We start from the raw sequence: 18,308 nt of genomic DNA, 5'->3' as shown, positions 1-18,308 counted from the left end.
GTACGCAGTTCTTGTTATTTAGTGAGCAGATACATTTGTTGCATGCTGAAAGAAAAATAGTCCATGTGCAGCTGTTCTTGGTTAGAACAGCTACAGCAGTTTGGGGGCCGGGAAGTGATATGCAACAATACTGATCTGAACAACCACATCCCTCTGCTCAAGATGAATGCAATCCACCAGCCATGTATTGCCAACTGCTTGCCAACCCCAATTTTTTCTGTCCCAGGCAGGCACCAAAAGCAGTCCTGTTGGGACTACAATGTGTGGCTAGTGAGACATGTTTCATGGAGTGGGCAGCATTGTGCATCTCTGGGGAGCTTGTGTCTTGCAAGTTCCCCAGGCATGCACGGCAACATCTAATATTTAATAACTAATGAGGACTTCAGCAAACAAAAATGTCAGGAATATTTGAACCCACTGTTATCAAGATTCAGATTGCTAAACGAGATGAACTCCACTCAGTGAAATGAGAATTAACTGTTTTATCTCAGTCAGCTTTCATTGTGGGATTTGTATTGCATCAAGGAATAAAACAATGTATGAAGGCAACTATATCCAGGCTTATTCAGCCCTGCCTTCTAATTCTTTGGGGTGCTGTTCAACCATCGTAAGAAGAAGGTGGGGAGAGTAGATGTCTCCAGAGAAGTGAAGTCTGAGGGTGCAGTTTCCTCTTCTTCATCATACATTTACTTGGAATGCAAGTCCCACTGAATTCTGTGCAGTATGCTCCAAATGTTCCATATACTGAGTGAACAATCCATCTACTTCTGTATACAAATAGCTGAGCTGTACACTTATTATTCGCATATAACATTCAGTAAGTGTACAGTCTGCGTACATCCTATATCAAAGGGTGGAATGGTGGAGTAGGCAAACATGTTTTCATCCTGTAAAAGAATGGTGATTTTAAAAGAAATGTGTTTTTAACAGCATTTTGATATGCTGAAAGAAGTATTAATTATGAAATTAGCAAAGAATAAATCAATAATAACATAACCCCCGGAGTGGGACACATCACCATCTGTGGAATAAATTGCTCCACAATTGTGTGTGAGAGAGACTTAGAGAGGAGGAGGAGGAGAAGAGAGAGAGAGAGAGAGAGAGAGAGAGAGAGATTGGTGGCAGGTTGTGGCATTATCAACCAAAAAAGTTACAAAAGCATACCGCATTTCTATAAAATCATTCAAAGCCATTCAAGCTTTTCAGCAAGCTTCTCCTTTAAGGTCACTCTCCTATGCTTTTTGTCTGCATAGGAGTGGCAATCTATTTCTATATCACTCATGCCTGCCAGCCTTCCCCTCTCCATGAAAGCAGGACCTTGGAAGCCAAGTGAAAGGGGGCTTAGCTCCGACAAGCTTTGCCCTCCCCCCGCCCCATATCATGTAGCTGCACAGCTCGCACCCCGCCTCTCATGCCTCTTGCCCATGGAGGGCCAGGGGAGGCCTGCCTGCCTGCCTGCCAAGCGCCTTCTCCCTCTCCCCTCCCGCCGGAGGCCCCTGACTGAAGCGCTGCGCCGGGCGGCTAAAGCGATTGTTCGGCCAGATTCTGCTGGTGCTGCAGCAGCGCCCGGCTCGGCAGGGACGAGCCCCGCCCAGCCCCGGCCGCTCGCCGCCCGCATTGGCTGCAGCGGCCGGCTGTTGTGATTCCCCCTGGCGCTCCCTCGCCTCGCCTGGGCGCGCTGCAGACAGGTACCGCCCTCTTGCTCTCACTCCCCGGCGGCACATGGGGGAGATGCTGCCCAGCTGCATCCGGCTGGCATCTGGGGCTTGCTCTTCGGTCTTGGCGCTCCCTGCAGCCGCCGGCTCTCCCTCGCTCCGCCCGAGCCATGTCTACCAGAGGTGAGTGTGCGTCTCTCCGCCTGGATGGAGGAGCAGCATCTTCCCCTGTGGTCGCTTGGAGATAGAAGGCTGGGCGGGCAGGCAGGCAGGGCCGGCTCTCTGCCTGTGGTGGTGGTGGTGGTGTTGTGTGCCGGCGGTGGCTACGTTAATATCCTTTCTCCCTTGCCAACCTACACCTGTCTCCGCAAGAAACTTCGCCGCGCATTGCCTTTCATTCTGCTTTTGTTTGATGTGGAAGTGGGGGCCGTGGGGGGGGGGAGGGAGAAGAGCTTGAGAGATATTTGGGAAATCGGTGGCGTTTGTACGCCCCGGTCCACAGCACTCTCGCTTTCACTATGGGTGCAAGAAGGGATTGGATGGGCTTGTGCTACTTAATCACCTTTCTTGGGATAAAGGTGGGGTGAGGAGATTTAGTTCCCACCCCACCCTTCTTGGTACCATTTTGCAGCTCTACCGATGGAAGAATTCCAGGGGTTGATGCACCAAGATATTTAAAGCTGCAGTACATCCTTTTTTCGTGGGTGGGAAGCAACGACGTGTCAGATCGTTCGCAGCTTGCGTTTTCTGGAGGCATATTAAAATATTTCTCGGAAGGGTTTGCAAGCTAGAAAGGGAAGCCAATGCCAATATCCCCCCCCCCACCTCTTTGCAGTGTGAGAGGGAGATATTTTTGCTGTGTTTTCAGAGTAGGTTACGACCCCTAAGGTGCTGATGCTTACTAATGAAGTGTTATAGATCGTTCAACAACAGGATTATTAATTTGTGGTAGAATGTGTTCTGAATAACAGTACTATTTTTTTCTGAGGTGTGGGAAGAGCTGATTTTTATTTGCATCTGTGTGTATTCCCCCCAATCCCTCCCCCCATATTGATCATGTGTACTTCTTAATCATTAATCCGGCTGTCATATGCAAACTTTCCTGGGACTAGATCCCATTGAACTCAGCAGGAGTTTATTATTAAGTAAACACACATTGAATTGTGTTTAAGAGGCCTAAATATGAAATTTCTTCTTGGGTAGATGTGTGGTATTTATTTGATAGGGGGAATGCTACAGTGGTTGAAAGAAGCCTTCTTCTTTATATATTTAAGAAACCAATACATGTCTATTCACAAGGCATTACATATGCTTAACATCAAGGCCCATTAAAGACTGTGGGTCAATTTCATACCATATGCTAGGTATATGGTGAGCTAGGTGTAGTTTCTTCTCAGTGTAACACTGAGGTTAAGGCCAGAATATGCAATGGCTATTAATTTTCACGGCATTAGTATGCCATCCTCATATATTTAATTTGTCTGCAGAGGCAACGCCCAGAATAAGTTCATGGGTGTGGCTGTTTTGCTATTGGAAGCAGGGTGGGGGAAGAGAGGGATAGGAGATGGATTTCCAATCCTGAGCTGTTTTTTTTGAACAGCATTTCCCCTTTCAGGGTGCTGTGATGTCACAGTACTGACTCAGCTGAATTGTCAGATCTAGGAAGTATAACTCAAACCTGGCTTTAGGTTCTCAGCTTATTCTGATTTGTAGGCTTCTGGCTGTAGCTTTTGTTCTCTTCCAAAAGCTTTATAATGAAAACAACTCAAATGTTTCATTTTTGTTCAGGATTTGTGCTTTTAATCCTTGATTGGAATATTACTCCTCATGCCATATTCTGTCTGATATCTATGGCTACCATCTATGGTGATTTACAAGGTCCTATTAACCAGTGATGGGTCTCATCATACTATCATGAAGTCCCTTTGTCAGAAGCCAGCATGTTACTGTAAGAGAGGGAATATTGAGAAGATCCTCAGCTAGTGGTGTAAGAGAGTGCCTTGGCTCTCTGCCAGTGTTTGAATATTGTTACACAAGGAAGAGGGACTTGGCGGGTGGTGATGGTGGCACTACTCCACAGTGGCCGTATGGAGAGGGTATTGTTCAATCCCTGTCTCATCAACATTCTTATGCATGTAAAATAAGAGTGGGACAAGTTAGATGATCCCGATATTTGTGCTGTATACCCTTATGTGGTAATCATGAGAACTTACATTTTTGTGTGTAATTTCTGATACATGTTATGCCAGCATAAGAACCTTAAGATGTTGAGTTCAGTTGTATTTTTGGGTGGTATATTGTGTATGAGTGTGCTTGCACTGTTTTACGTGGCTTGTATTAGCTGCAGTTCAGCATGGCGGATTCTAGGTCAAAGCTGGAATGTGTAAGAATCAGTTTACGCTAAACAATCTGTCTACACTAATCAATAAACTGTGTGCTATACTGTGGAGTGGGGAATATCCAGCACATGGGCCAAATTAAGCCTTTTAAGCCAGTCAATTTTGCCTGCATGGCCATTTTGCAATGTTCTGCTGCAAAGGAAGAAACCAGGAGCATGTTCTAAATGAATCTAGAATTAAGTTAATCAATATTTCTCATTTTTGTGGTCTAGTTGGCGCCGTTCCTCCTATTGTGAATAGTGTTTATAACTCTCTCTGCAGGAGAATTCTGTACTGCAGAAAAACTACTGAAATTGTTTTGGGTGAGTTATAACAACATTTGTGCTAGGACTCCCATTGTTATAACATCAACTTCTGTTCTACAGGATTCTACACTAGGATTTTTAATTGCAAATAAGATCAAAATAAACTGGCAAGGGCCACTTCTGATGCTTGGGTCACTTCAGTAGGATGCATGCCACATTTAGTGATGGGGCATTTTCTGGGGCTCATGCACCCTGGAAGTGCCCTATGAGGTTGACACTTCACATACCTTCATTGGTGCTCCCTGACCCCAGGGTCTTGTGTGGGCTTATCCATTGGTGGAGCCTTTAAGCTTCCAGCCTGCTACAGTGCTGCCTCCACTGGTAACCCTGTGAGATTGGTGGCTGGAGCAGTGCCAGTGGACTGTTAATACTGGGGGTGTGATTGATACTGGAAATCCCACCAAGGGCAGTCTGCCCAATGACCCCCATAATCTGGAACCAGATCTGCACATTTAAAACTTTATATATTGGGAGTCCATAACAAAAACTATATAAACATGGGGGGGGGGGGTCTCTCTCTGGTTTTGCCTTCAGTTTTTCTCCTGGTTTGCCCATGTTCTTTGGACTATTAGTTCTTTAACATCCCTGACAGAGGAAGGATAAAAGTAGCAGATAGCCAGAATTGAGCTCAGTGTATCTTCCAGCATGCATACTGTGTGTTCCAATGTGATCTTACTGTGCTTGCGTTCAGCGACTGCATATACTGTGGTTCACATGGATAGTAGTATTTCACGATACTTTAGCCAATGGTCATTGTTCCAAGGAAACACCTAATTTATACAGATAGTTTCTTCTTGTTGCTTCTGCCTACTAAATTTATGATTATCTAACTGCTGCAAAAATCTGCTTAGATGGCACACATAAATTGAGTGGCTTTTTAATTCCCCATAAATTAACCTAACAACTTCTGTTTTATAACAGGGTGTGCTATTCATTAGAGATGAAAACAACCCCTTGAAGTGCTAGACTTAAAAAAGAACACGTTCACCCATTTATCTTGAGTTGCAGCTTGGAAATCTATTTTTCTTTATCTTGTTTACAAGTTCAATGGAAATTTTGGGGGGGAATATGAGGAATGGTTTAGCATGAACAGCTATCAAAATGGATATGAGCTGGTAGTTTCCTTTCATTGTTCATTAAGACAATGAATCATAAGCTATTTTGGATGCTCATATTGCAGCAGAATTTGAGAGAAGGGAAATGAGCATTGGTCTATGGTTAGCAAGGCAGACAAGCAGCTCAGTTCCATGCATTATTTGGGAGTAATCACCATGAAGTTCAATAAGGCTTCCTTCCATACAACTGTGTGTGGCGTTGGAGTCCAAATCACTCCCAGACATTTAGGCTGGCTTCCAGCCAAGTTCTACTCAGAGTAGAGGCACTGGAATTAATAGACTTAAGTAAGACATGCCCATTAATTTCAAAGGGTCAACTCTGAGTAGGACTACCATGACTACAATCCTTAGTGAGATGTTGTATAGTGCCTCTGAAATGAATATTTCTGGTACATGTTTTTAAAACACATGCAACAAAATATAGTTTCTTAAAATAGGGATGCTGGAAATCAAGCATGCCAGGTGTCAGAGAGGACCAAATACATTTTATTGCCTGAAATTACATTTTCGCAGAGCTGGGAATGAGGCCCAGGTGAGTAATAAGGTTCCTTCTATGCTCTTCCCACATCTTTCTTTTTGTGCAGTTGTTTGGAAGGGGTTGGCCACTGATGCCCACAAAGCTTTAAAGCTCTCTCCATCCCATGGCACCTTGACCACAAGGTGGTGAGAATAGTCATCCCCCCCCCCCCCCCGGAAAAGTATATAGGGCCAGAGGAGGAAGTTGGAAGACTGATTTTTTCCCTCGTTTTCTCATTCATCTCTGTGCTTTTCAAGGCCCAGATTAATTCTGCTGGATCCAGCTTTTACCAAATCCCTGGGAAAAATAAGTGTGTATACATGGAATTTCTCTTTTTCTGTTTCTTTGGTGGTGAAGGAAATTGCTCAAAGAACCAAATGTGCTCATTTGCCTGAAAAGGTTAACAATACCTGGCATAAGCGTTTCATTAGTGGTAGCCTCCATCAGCACAAGGATGTCACTATTTTTCTCTTCAGCATAGCACTGTGTTTTGCTGGAACAGAGGAATTGAGGCACAATCCTATACTATTTAGAAATAAGTGTAATTTGAGCATAGCCGAAGTCTAATATTGTGTGGGTTTTTTGTTGTTTGGATAAGATGGTATATAATAAGTTTAGTTTTTATTTACTTATTGCTCTTTGTCAGCTTGTAGTGTCTTGTGTTTTAATTGGCCATCTTTTTAATGTGATTTATTCATAGCCATTCACATTTCTAATGAAGCAATCGCACAGTGGCTTAATAATAATCAGATATTGGAAAAATCTTTCCATATTTGGATTGTTCATAGAGGCTATGTTGTGAATCTTGTGCAGCATACTGAGTTGGAAAATACCTTTTGAATAGCATTTGTTTCTGCCATTGTGATGCTGCATTTTAGCTCTTTGATATTGACATGTTGAACATATAAGTGATTTGGTGGTGCTGGGCAATGCATTGCAATTGTCAGAAAAGTATAGTAGTATTTCTCCATGCTAATAAATTATCATGAAAATTGACCATTATAGTCTTGTCTGCTTTCCACACTATTACTATGACACTCTTTCTTCTTTTGGACAAAGCCATTCTGATCAAACCAGTGATGTATCTTCCTAATGAGTTTGAGGCCACCCGCAGGACTACCCAGCTGTGTAAATTGTGTGGCAATTGGTCTTTGAGGGTAGCTTGCTAAAGAACCTGCATCTAAATCAGGGATAATCCCTCCTATATTAAAATTTTTACTTAGAGATGATCATTTGTGTATTTGGCAGTAAAATGCTTTCTTTGCTCAATTGCACATTTTTATCAAGACAGCTGCAGTGCATATGGTTTTGTTAGCTATTTATATGATGTTTTCTTATAGTGTGAAAATATTCCTGCCACATTTGTTCTAAAAGTGTCCAGTTTTTTTTAGAGTTTGTATTACAATAAGAAGAAGAAGAGCGAAAGTAGGTAATGTAAAGCCTTTATTTGGTCCGACTCTAACTCTTGTTGGTGTGGAATAACATTTTAAGTTTTGTAAATAGGGATGCAAAAATACTTGGCACCTTGTTACCCAGGTTTCTTAAGATTCTTGTTATCATCCCAGCCCTATCCTTGGGAAGAGTGAAGTGCTTGGGTAGCAGTTGCAGGGATGTATGTGGGTAGCAGTGTTGGCAGCCCCTTGGCCATTTCATCATTGGTTATGAAATAGATTCAGCTGCCGGCCCATCTTTTCTCCATGGAACAATAATAAGTTAAAAGACCATACAATTATTAATGCAACAATTATTTGAACATTTTGCAGTAGAGTCATTGGATATGCAGTCAGTCACTCTCATATACAGTGGTACCTCTACTTACGAACGTGATCCGTTTAGTCCGTAAGTAGAGCACTGCTACTGTGCGTGCGTGACGTATGATAGAGCGCTTCTGCGCATGCGTGAAGCGTACAGATCACTTCTGTGTGTGTGTGCGCGCTGAACCTGGAAGTAAACACTTCCAGGTTTTCCGCTTTCGTAACCTGAAAAGCTGCAACGTGAAACAAACGTAACATGAGCTATGACTGTATAGTTGCAGGGATGGAATGCATGCAACAGCTCTGCTAATATAAATATATTTCACTTACTGTTAGAGTGATGTGAGTTTTCCTAATCTGTAGTGTTTCCCCTTGTTGGATTTTTGATTACATATCAGCATTTCACCATGAATGTGAAATACTGTTGATTTGTTGTACAAAAGCAGCATGTTCATGACAAAGTTGAAAGAGCATTCTCTGGAGTACCCCTGTCTACTGAAGCAGGAAATTTATTTTCTCTGTCTCTCCTTGACCCTTTCTATCTGATAGACAAAACAGATGAAAACAAACCTTGGATTGGAACTTTGTTTTTTAATTATCTTTTCTCCATAGTCATCCGCAAAAAGACTGTGTCCTGGAGGGCTTTATGCACTGCATCAGTCTTGCTATTTAGGAGCTCTGGAAGTATTTTTAGCAAATATTAGTAGTGGAGCCAAAGGGGTATTTTGAAATGGACTAATTCACCAAGCAGTCAGCTGAAACTAATAACCCAGCATCAGGGATAGCGTAGCATTAACAATCTAAGGGTGTGGGGGCATCGTAACTCACAATTGTTAATGCATTGCAGAAAGGTTATAATTTGCTCTAACTAAAATTTGATTTTATATTGTAGGTATGACAAATATTTTGGCATTGCAAATAATTAAAATTTTAATAAAAGTATAAGCGTAGTTTCTAATTGTTATTTGTAAAGAGTTATTTAACAAGCAACTAGTAAAGAATGACTAAAACGAGATCAAAATATAGTCCACATACACACACATCCCAGATAGACACATATCTCCAGGTGCCTATTAATAACAAAAAAATACAGGTTTTTTAAAACCTCCAAAATGCTAAAAATTTTAAAACCTCCAAAATGTTAAAATTAGACATGCAGTTCTTGACTGCCCTGAGCGGACACTTAGAATCATTATAAATGCCTCAAGAGGCCTCAGTGGTAAAATTGAGCACTTCACTGAAAACACACAAGTCTTCCCCCAGAAGTTTCATCACTTCTTGCCTTGCAGAAAACTGCATTCTTGAGTGGGAGATTTTCTGCAGCTCACTGCTGCCACTTTGCTGTGCAAAACTAATTCTCCACCTGTATTCCTTTGATTTTGTTCTATAGAAGGAAAACGGCAAGAAAAAAATGCCCTCTGCCCAGTTCTAGAACAAAAGCTCTTAGCAAAGATGTGACACACTGGTTATTGGCCAACAATTTTTAACAGCTCTCGTCCTTCAGCCTCCATTTGTCCAAATGTCATCAGGTTTTCTCTGTTCTTTAAGAAAAATGCAACTATCACTGTGGTTTGGTTCCCTACTAGGAAGCAGAAATATCTTTTCTTTACTACTGGAGCTATAGTATATTGTGCCTGTGTGGGCAGACTGTTGTCTTTTTTTGTGCGGAAGGGTTGCACAAATTGACTACCATGTGTACACCTGTATCATATATTAGAGGTGCTGGGAGCACATGAGAGTTTATGCTTTATCACCATTCCCAGGGAGAAGAATGCCTGCTTGCCCTGCAACAGGAGTCACCAACGTGGCATGCATGCTCACTAAATGTTTCTTCAGAGAACTTCCTCAGTGCCACAATTCCCCCTCCTGCCCTTTTCCCTGTTGAAATTAGACTTGGAAGAAGCATTCAGTTGAAGTCAATAAAATAGGTTGTGTGTTCTTGGTTGGAGGGTGTGTATGGTATCTGAGAAAGTTTCTTCAATTTGTAAATGTAGCTGCAGTCTGTAAAAGGTGGGCAATTACTGATCAATATTTAGCTCCCCCTGCTAGAGAGGTACAAAGATTTTCTAGCCCTTCCTTTTGGTATCTGCCATCATGGATGAGTCCTATCTGTCCCCACAAGTTTTTGTCTGCTCTGCTCCTAGCTTAGCACTTCTTACACCATCACAAAGACTCAATTTTCTCTTGTTACCACAGCAAACTGAGCTGGGGGGTGGGTTAGGATCTAACCCCTAACACTTTGGCTCTAGGCTCTTAACAGAGAACAAGCCCCAATGTTCCATATACTGTAATGCAGCAGCCTTCACTAGCTAGTTCACTCATGAACCCTGCTCTCCCCTGTGCTGGCTGTCTCTTCTTGAAGATCTGTGTTCTAGAGAGGGGCATATAATGCTTTAATAACATCTAATATAATGAGATAAATTGATTAAGCTTTAATTGGACAATTAAGCTTTTTAATGCCTTTGATAAGTGTTCCATAGCAGCCTGATGAGCAGAGCTACCAGTTGACAGCAAATACATTTATTTTATTTTTTTAGATCAGGAGGGCTCAGTTGTTAACAGATGGTATATGGTTAACAGATGCTATGCGGCAATATGAATTATGTTCCATGTAGATTAAAAAAAAACCTGAATTCCAAGAGCGTTTAATTCATAAAGCTTCATAGTAAGAGGTCAAGTTGGGTGACTGTAATGGTCCTCCTTTGACCATTAAGCTTTTCAACTGTAATCTGAAAACGATTAGGTAATGCAGCCCAAAAGTATAGTTGAGAGTGTAGCGTTTTTGTTTTTCTCCCTTGTATGAGGATCAAAACAAGCTAAATTTTTCAGAACATTATTGGGAGATTTGACAGCAAATTCAGCAGCACGTTTCTTCTTTTACAGACTCTTCATAAGCCGTAGCAGTCAAGAGAATGATCAGCATTATTTGTAGCTAAAACATAATAGTATCTTTTGATGAAATGGAGCAGAACCAGACACCTCCGCCATTTTTTGGGAAACCTCCACCCCATCTCTTTTACTGTATTTATTCAAATGTAATGCACACCTTTTTTTGGACAAATTAGTTCGTGAAAATTAGGGTGTGCATTAGATTTGATGTCGCCAGCAAATACTTTTTTGGTTTCAAGGTTTTGAAAATTGAGGCGCACATTAGATCCACATAAATACAGTATTTCTATCATTGGTTTGAAGACATTTTAAGCTAGTCCCAATATTTCCTATGGCAAGTGAGCTCAAAGTGGAAGAGGACCTTCCACTCATTTCCAGGTTGCCCAAGGGCCCACTCCATGCCACTGTTTGTTCTTAAATGTAGATGAGAGGCACCAGTGCAGTACTTTCAGAAGTCATGGCTGTGATAGAATCGCAACATGGTAAATAGTGTTACAGGCCACCCCAGTCTCTGCTGAGTGGTAGCAAGATTCCAGAGATCTTGTTTGACACTTAACCATGGTTTGTGTTCTGTGGGAATAAGACACAGCAGAGACTTTTCTGTCTTTATGAAATGTGGCTTATTTTACACATATTTACAACCTGAGTTTTGATGGAGGGAGTGCAGAACATTTACACCCTGAGTGTGTCTCTCTTTGCTCTTCCCATAGCTTCCGCAAGCTTGGGTCTAAAGCAGCAGCCAGTCATGTCCCCCTTACAGTCTCTGAGTGCAGCCTCTCATCCAGCATGCATTGAATTCTGGTGCCTCCTTTCTCCTTCCCAAAAACTCTTGCCCCAAAACCTCAGTTTAAACAGACATATTTTGGTGACATCACCCCCCCCCCGTTACCCTGGCAACCTCTCCCTCCATGTTGCTATCTTCCTCTGCCTGGCTGATGGCTCCCATTATCAAACAAACCATTATTAGCCTTTTGTGTCTTCAGTGACTGCCCCCCCCCCTTGCCACCACATAGAGTCATCACCAGGCTGGCCTCATGATGAAGCTAGTTGGTGTTATTTCCAACCCTTGCTAAATTCATGAATTTATGAGTTTGCTCAATAAATTGCCCCCCCCCATCATAGCAATAGCTTACCAATGCCTGGGTGTTAGTGTTGTCATCAGCTGGTTTGTGAATGGTCACAAACCAGCTGATGACAACACAATTGTGTTTTTACCTACATTTTTACCTACATTATTAACACTGGATTGTATCCCATGTAGCACTAAGTGCATGTTCCATCAGCGTGCACAGATTTCTGTTTACACACCAGAATACCCTCCACACCTGAACACTCCTTAAATCTGTTCTAGGGGTTAGCTCAACCCTCTGGAGCAATTTCACTCTGGAGGATGTGGGGTCTGCACAGGACGGAGGAGAGGGGAGAAAGTTCCATTGAGTAAGCGGAAATCCCTGTGCCAATGGGACGTGTTAGTTGAATATTGCCCGTGAAGTAGTTTTCTTTTGTAAAATGTCCTGTGTTCCTCTGATGAAGGGCAGTATAGAAATTAAATAATGTTCTTCCCTTTGACCTCACCTAACAATGTGTATATACCTGCCAGCTATACACACACACGCACACACATATATATGTGTGTGTGTATGTGTGTGTGTGTGTGTGTATATATATATATATATATACACACACCTCCTCTCTTTTTCCACCTAATTATGTGCATATACCTAACAACTTAAAGCTTCATGCACCTGACGAACTGGAGTCTAGTCTATGAAAACCTATGCTATATTATTATTATTATTATTATTATTATTATTATTATTATTTATTAGATGTTGCAGCAAGAGAATCTTGCAATAGGTGAGCATAGCTACCCACCTGGCATTCTGAAGAGACAGAAAAGCTTTCCTTTCAAGAAAGGCAAATAATACTTTGTGATGCCAAAAGAAAATCTGTCCAACTCATCTGCTGTTGGGTTTGATTAGTGACAAGTAGAAACAGCTGGGCAAGTGTCCAGCTGGATGTGGCTGATAAAAGAAATATGTCTGGAAAATCAGGAGTGATCACTTGAACATTGTCATATAATTGCCTTTTCCACACATGCTTCTGGTGATAATGGATATGTATACAGTACTCAGATGCTGGTGTCAATGAAAGCTATGTTAAAGGCTGAAGCTGCAGAAATAGAGATGTAGTCCCCTGGGAACATCATCTGTGCATTTCCTACTGAAAGCAGTGGAACCTATTCTAGATTCCCTGCTTTCCTCTGGATAAGGGATGGTGACTTCCAATAATTTCAGTGGGGTTTGGATGGACAGTTGCCCAGTACGTACTATACAAGAATCAAACCCAACCACAAAAATTATCCTGTTTTTACAGCTTGGCAACTGACCTAGTTGTTAATATAATGCCTCATGGACTATGTTTCAAGTGGGAATACAGTGGCTGGAGATGAAGGTTCCTTGACATCAGGGAAGAAGCATTTGTAGATTTATTCAGCCAGCCAGTTAAAAACCACAAGGGATTTGACCGCTAATGCTGATGCAGATTCACACGTGGATCTCTCTGTGTTAATTATCAAGTCTCTTGGCAGACACAGCTGCTGCTCTGCTTCCACTTCAGTGTAATTAATCATCCGGCCTGAATCAAAGGAAAAAGCAGCTGCTTTTGCCCTCATTAGCTGGAGAAAAACTGGAAACTTCTGTGTCCAAAAGACTCTTATCCTGCAAGAAGGCAAAAAAGATTTGGCTTTATCCATTTCTTCACGGCAGTGTGGAAAAAACATTTTTTGACCTTAAGAAATATACAGGACTATACTAGGTTCTGTAAGCAATGTCAACATCTTCATGGGTAACCACTAAGTTACTAGTTACTAGAAGAATAAAGTGCACTCTGGCCTAGCATGGTTCCTGTTTGAAAATTTGAAAGAGAAAAATAATTACTTTGTTCTGTGCAGACTATTGTCTGGTTTTTTTCAGGTCTGGGAGAAGGGAACACTGATCACAGAACGTTGGATTAGTTGTCTGTCTTCCTTGATGCAGTGGTCAATTTTTAGTTGTGGTGACCATGGGGATGTCAGTGTCTAGATGGTTCCAGTTAGGGGTACTTTTTACAGGACCACTGGCTCCTCTCTGGGAGGGGAGTCACTTTTGGTTTCAGGCTAGGGCATTCCTATTTACCTACTGTACCTCATAAAGATTATTCTCATTAAGAATTGTTCAAAATGTTGATGCATATGGAGGTACCAATGGTTTGAAAGATCCCGAAGTTGTTTTAGCTGGAAAAAGTAAATGCAAGTTTCCTTTTAAATGCTTCTCCCCTTTAAGTATTTTCTAAATAGCCATCTTAGAGACTAACAGACTCTAGAGACTAACAGTTGTCACTTGGAGCTTAATTTGGCCCAAATCAATCTTAGTATCACATGCTGTTATTTCCCCCCTAAGTTTCCACTTTGAAATGTGTTTCTGCCTCTGTGCATTTACCCTCTATGATATGGGCATATGTCAGTTGTCATTGTTGCTCCTGAGGACACTGGAGAGATGGAAGGGCACTGACCCATCTCTAGTTGGGAATGCCCCCCTCTAGCTAGTGACCTTATGAACAGTATCCTGTGTTTCAAGGGATAGAGGTTTAAATGACCAGCTTCCATCTCCCTGCTCCCCACCCTCCATTATTAGGAAGTGTTGGACTATAACCCTATTCAGTTATTTTATTCTGTTTTGAAACAACTTGTGGGAGTGTGTGTTCATGCCTGTGTTGCCCTTCCTTCAGTGTTCCTGTTTTTGGCTGCTCCACACCTAAGTGTCACATGTTGAATGGGAAGGTCTGAAGAAGAGGCAGTGCTTGGTACTTAAAGCACCTAGAGCACAGTGACAAGGTCTGCCAGGATGCTGATAAGTATGCACCAGGGGAAGAGGGGCTGGAGTCTGACTCAGGAGAGGGGGTTAGTGTGGTCTGTGGGGACCTGCACTGCTGGAGCCTGGAGGTAAGAAGCAGAGGCAGAGAAGCTGGAGGAAGAGCTGGGGGAAGAGGCAGGCCAGGCAAGTGAAGGGCTGGGTGCTTTCCCACCCTCTCTTGCACAACTGTCTCCCAGAACCAGGAGAGGATTGAAGCAGGAAGAGCAGGAGCAGCTTCCATGCAGGCATAGTCTCTGGCTACAGTGTTCACAGCATGCCGGAAGAAGGTACATAAACTGGTGGAGGGGTGCTGCAACTGCTCCATAGACTGAGGACCTGGGAATAGCTGCCTAGACACTACATTGCTGTGCTTTGGTCTCCAGAGCTGTAGAAGCAACTGTGTTATCTTTGACAGTAAAGAGTTAACTTTCTGCCATGTGCATTCATTGGCTGGGAAGCACCCCTGACACATAGGCCCTTAACACAAATGTGTAAATCTGAATTTATATGTGTAAATGTCTCTGGGAAATTAAGATAGTAGCCCCCGTATAAGCAAAGTAAAATAAAAATAAAAAGATGGGAGGGGCAGGAGACCTGGGGTTTGGGCTCCACTGAACAACTCCTGAAGGTGGATTCTAAGAGCATGTGGTTGAATTCACTTAGCAACTTCCCTGTAATTGGGAGCCTTGTGGTGGTAGGGTTCGCTATCATGAGGATGCTCCTGAGCCCCCCCCCCCCCGCAACCTGCACTATACATTAAAGCTATATTGTACCATTTTAAACAGTTGTGGTTCCCCATCCCCTTGAGTGCTGGCTGCTAAGGGTGCTGAGAGTTATTAGGAAATCCTTATTCCCCTTACAGAGCTGCAGTTTTTAGAGTGGTTTAACAGCTAGTCTCTCTTTCCTTGGAATTCTGGGAATGGTTTCCCTGCGACAGGACAAGGTGTATATGTGTGTGTGTGGGGGGGGGGGAGATATGTGCAAAGGGGATGGATGGGCCTTAATTAGCCTCAGAATCTGTTAAATTTAAAATGTGATAGTGGGTCTGCCTTCTGGTTCCAGAAGGTGGCAATGTGGCCCATGCTGAAAAACTGAGCAAGGAAACACCAAGCCTTATTATTTCACACTTAACATAGACCTGCTAAATACTGTGCCATGGCTGTCATATAAAGTAAATCTGTTTTTAAACTGTTTTTTTCTAATTCTGTTCAGAGCTGAAATAATGCTTCAGATTTGAAACACTTTAGCTAGATTGTAACTGTACTTTTTAGTAGAAAAGTTGAAAATGGATGTATAATTCAAGAGCTACAGGGTTTTGCCACATCATCTTCTGAATGCTAAAATCAAAAGTATTACAGAGGAAAGCTTTTTCAAACTGATAGCTGGTGGCAAAGCTACAAATAAAGTTCATTTTCACAGCATAGTGATTGAAAGTGGTAGAATGAAATCATAAAAAAAGACTAGATTATACTACTCTGTTAGATTATTATACTCTGTTAGAAGTTAGATTATACTACTCTGGTTCCTAGGTCAGACTAAGCTGGAGGGGGATGTTTGGCCTTCCAGATGTTGTTGAACATCAACTTCCATCAAGCCCAGCAAGTATTGCTAATGTCCAGGATGAGGGCAGCTGCAGTTTAGCATCTGGAGGGCCAAATGTTCCCCAGTCCTGTGCTACGCTGGAACTTGGCTTAGTGTGACTATGGGCTCCCAAAAAGGAGCTCACAGCCACTTTGCTTCTTCTAGTCATTTTGGTGTGGTACCATGCTGAACTAAACCTAAACAAACCTTGGTTATATCTTGTGGTTAGTCTGGAGATAACTGTACTATAAGCCTGTGTTTGGACAATAAGCTAAACCAAGCCATTGCTTACCTCAGTACACTGCAGCAGCAAAATGTCCAGGGAGAAGCGACTGTGATCTTCTCCCCAGGTCATAAATTACAGATGCCCTGTGAAATTAGGCTGCTGATTTAATATGGAAAGGAATTATTTATATAGAGAAACTAGGCCATGCATTTTAATGTTTCATTTTAAATAAAGAGACTTCCTTTCTGTCGCCCATGGAATGTACATTCTTGTGTAGCTGGTGTAACATGCTCTGAATTAATGAAAATGTGAAGACGAGCTCCTTACCCAAACACAAACTGAACAGTGAGAGTTAGCTCTGAGAATGCAGAGGTGGAATGGAGAGGTAGACTATGCAGCAACTTTGTGCATATTTTCTGCATAAAGTATTGCCAAATAGGGCTGAGCACTGTGGGTTCAATAGGGAGTAGCTGAATATTTTGAAACTATGATGAATAACATTGGTATTAGTGGGATAAATAATGGCTGAACAATCATGTATAGAACTTCACAGTACAAGAAGTCAGCATCCTGATAGCAAAATTCCTATTGTTGGCACACTCTGTAGTTCTTTCTACAATACCCTTCCATTCCAGAGAGCTGACAGAATGTTCTCTTGCCTGGTTAACTATTGATTGCTATTGTTAATGTTTGGTGGCATGATTTATGTGGCCAGCCAGAGTCCCTTGTTCTTCCTGTAGCAAACAATAAACAACTGTAGCTTGTAAGTGCTGACCTCCAAAAAATGCAAATAGGCATATTCCATTTAGCATGTGAGGTTTTTAAAGAAGAGGAGTAATGGGCAGCAAACTTTGATTTTTTAAAAAGAGAGGGAACAAGAATCCTTCATCATCTTTAGGGCCTTTTCTTTTTTACCTGAATTTTTACTGTGTCCTATAGTTAGGGGTTAGGTTGACATAAAATATACTAAGAGCATTAGCACAATTAGGGAGTAAATCACTGAGAATTGTCATAAATAGCAAGCTCATGTAAAACAGCAAAGGGTCTGCTATTACTCATTGGAATCTGATTAAGATCAAGGATTTCTGAGTGTACAAAATAAGGACAAATTATGTGAACTGATAGGTTTCGGATAAATACAGGAAAAGGTCTGGCGGCCTGGAACACTGAAGCCTTCTTTCATGCCATCGCCATTATTGGGGTACTAAGATAGTCCTGTAATGGGTCCCATCATTCCTCCTGATCTAGCTTTCACTATGGGTTCTTCTGGACTATTTGTGGTGTGATCAGCCACCAGCTGTGCTCATCTATTGACTGTTGTCTGCTTAAAGGGCCAATTCTGTAACTGAAGAGATGGGGGTTTCCTTTTGGATTACTTCCACGTATCTTGAACCAGTTATGTTGCCATGTCTGATGATTTCTAAATTGACTCTGATGCATGGTGTAGTGAAATGTTGTTTCTAGCTTAGAAGTGGTTAGCTTGACAAGAAGTTTTTCATTTCCCATGGGGGCCTCCTGACTATTTGGTGGCAAAACTACACAGCACAATTATCTGGAAAATTTTGACTATGGGGCTCCACCACTTGACGAACCCAAAGTACCCTTCTTCCATTCTTGGAAGAACAGATTTCACAGTACTTGAGCATAGTGAGGTGCAATTGGGACCCAAAGACTGGTTAATGCTTGATCAGGCCCTTGCTGTCCCACTAGAGAGAGACATGGGGGCACTGGATGAGCTGTGGCTTCTCTGATTGGGCAAAGGCTGAGAATGACAGAAACACAGGACTGGACAGGCTTTTCAGAATCTCAGTGGTTTATAACTAACAGATGGAAAGGCTGATGTGAGCAACCAAGCAGGAGGAAAGAAGGTGGGATTTAAACAGCCATACCTAATCCTGGTTGGTAAAGGCAGCTACAAAGGTTGTGCTTATTAGTCCATAAGCAAGCAGGGTACAATCAGGGTCTGAGGGGTTT

At 42.2% G+C, this 18,308-nt stretch overlaps 1 protein-coding gene across 5 annotated transcripts in view; it reads left to right on the top strand.

The window, feature by feature from the left end:
• ABLIM1 (actin binding LIM protein 1) overlaps positions 1–18,308 on the top strand; it is a 207,197-nt gene that overhangs the window by 9,960 nt on the left and 178,929 nt on the right. The window contains exon 1 of one of the 5 annotated variants that reach the window (XM_083441111.1): positions 1,591–1,838. The exons of 1 other annotated variant lie outside the window; for it this stretch is intronic. In XM_083441111.1, the coding sequence (XP_083297237.1) occupies positions 1,826–1,838 (13 nt within the window). In that variant the 5' untranslated portion in view covers positions 1,591–1,825. Of the gene's footprint in view, positions 1–1,590; positions 1,839–18,308 lie in introns of those variants that run through there. 3 more of the 5 variants (XM_083441115.1, XM_083441108.1, XM_083441107.1) reach the window with 3 other exon arrangements.

Source organism: Podarcis tiliguerta (genome assembly GCF_965153285.1).
Source record: "Podarcis tiliguerta genome assembly, chromosome: 5".
NCBI classification, from domain to species: Eukaryota; Metazoa; Chordata; class Lepidosauria; order Squamata; family Lacertidae; genus Podarcis; species Podarcis tiliguerta.
The sequence above is the reverse complement of the archived record's forward strand: the minus strand, read 5'-3'. Positions and strand labels throughout refer to the sequence as shown.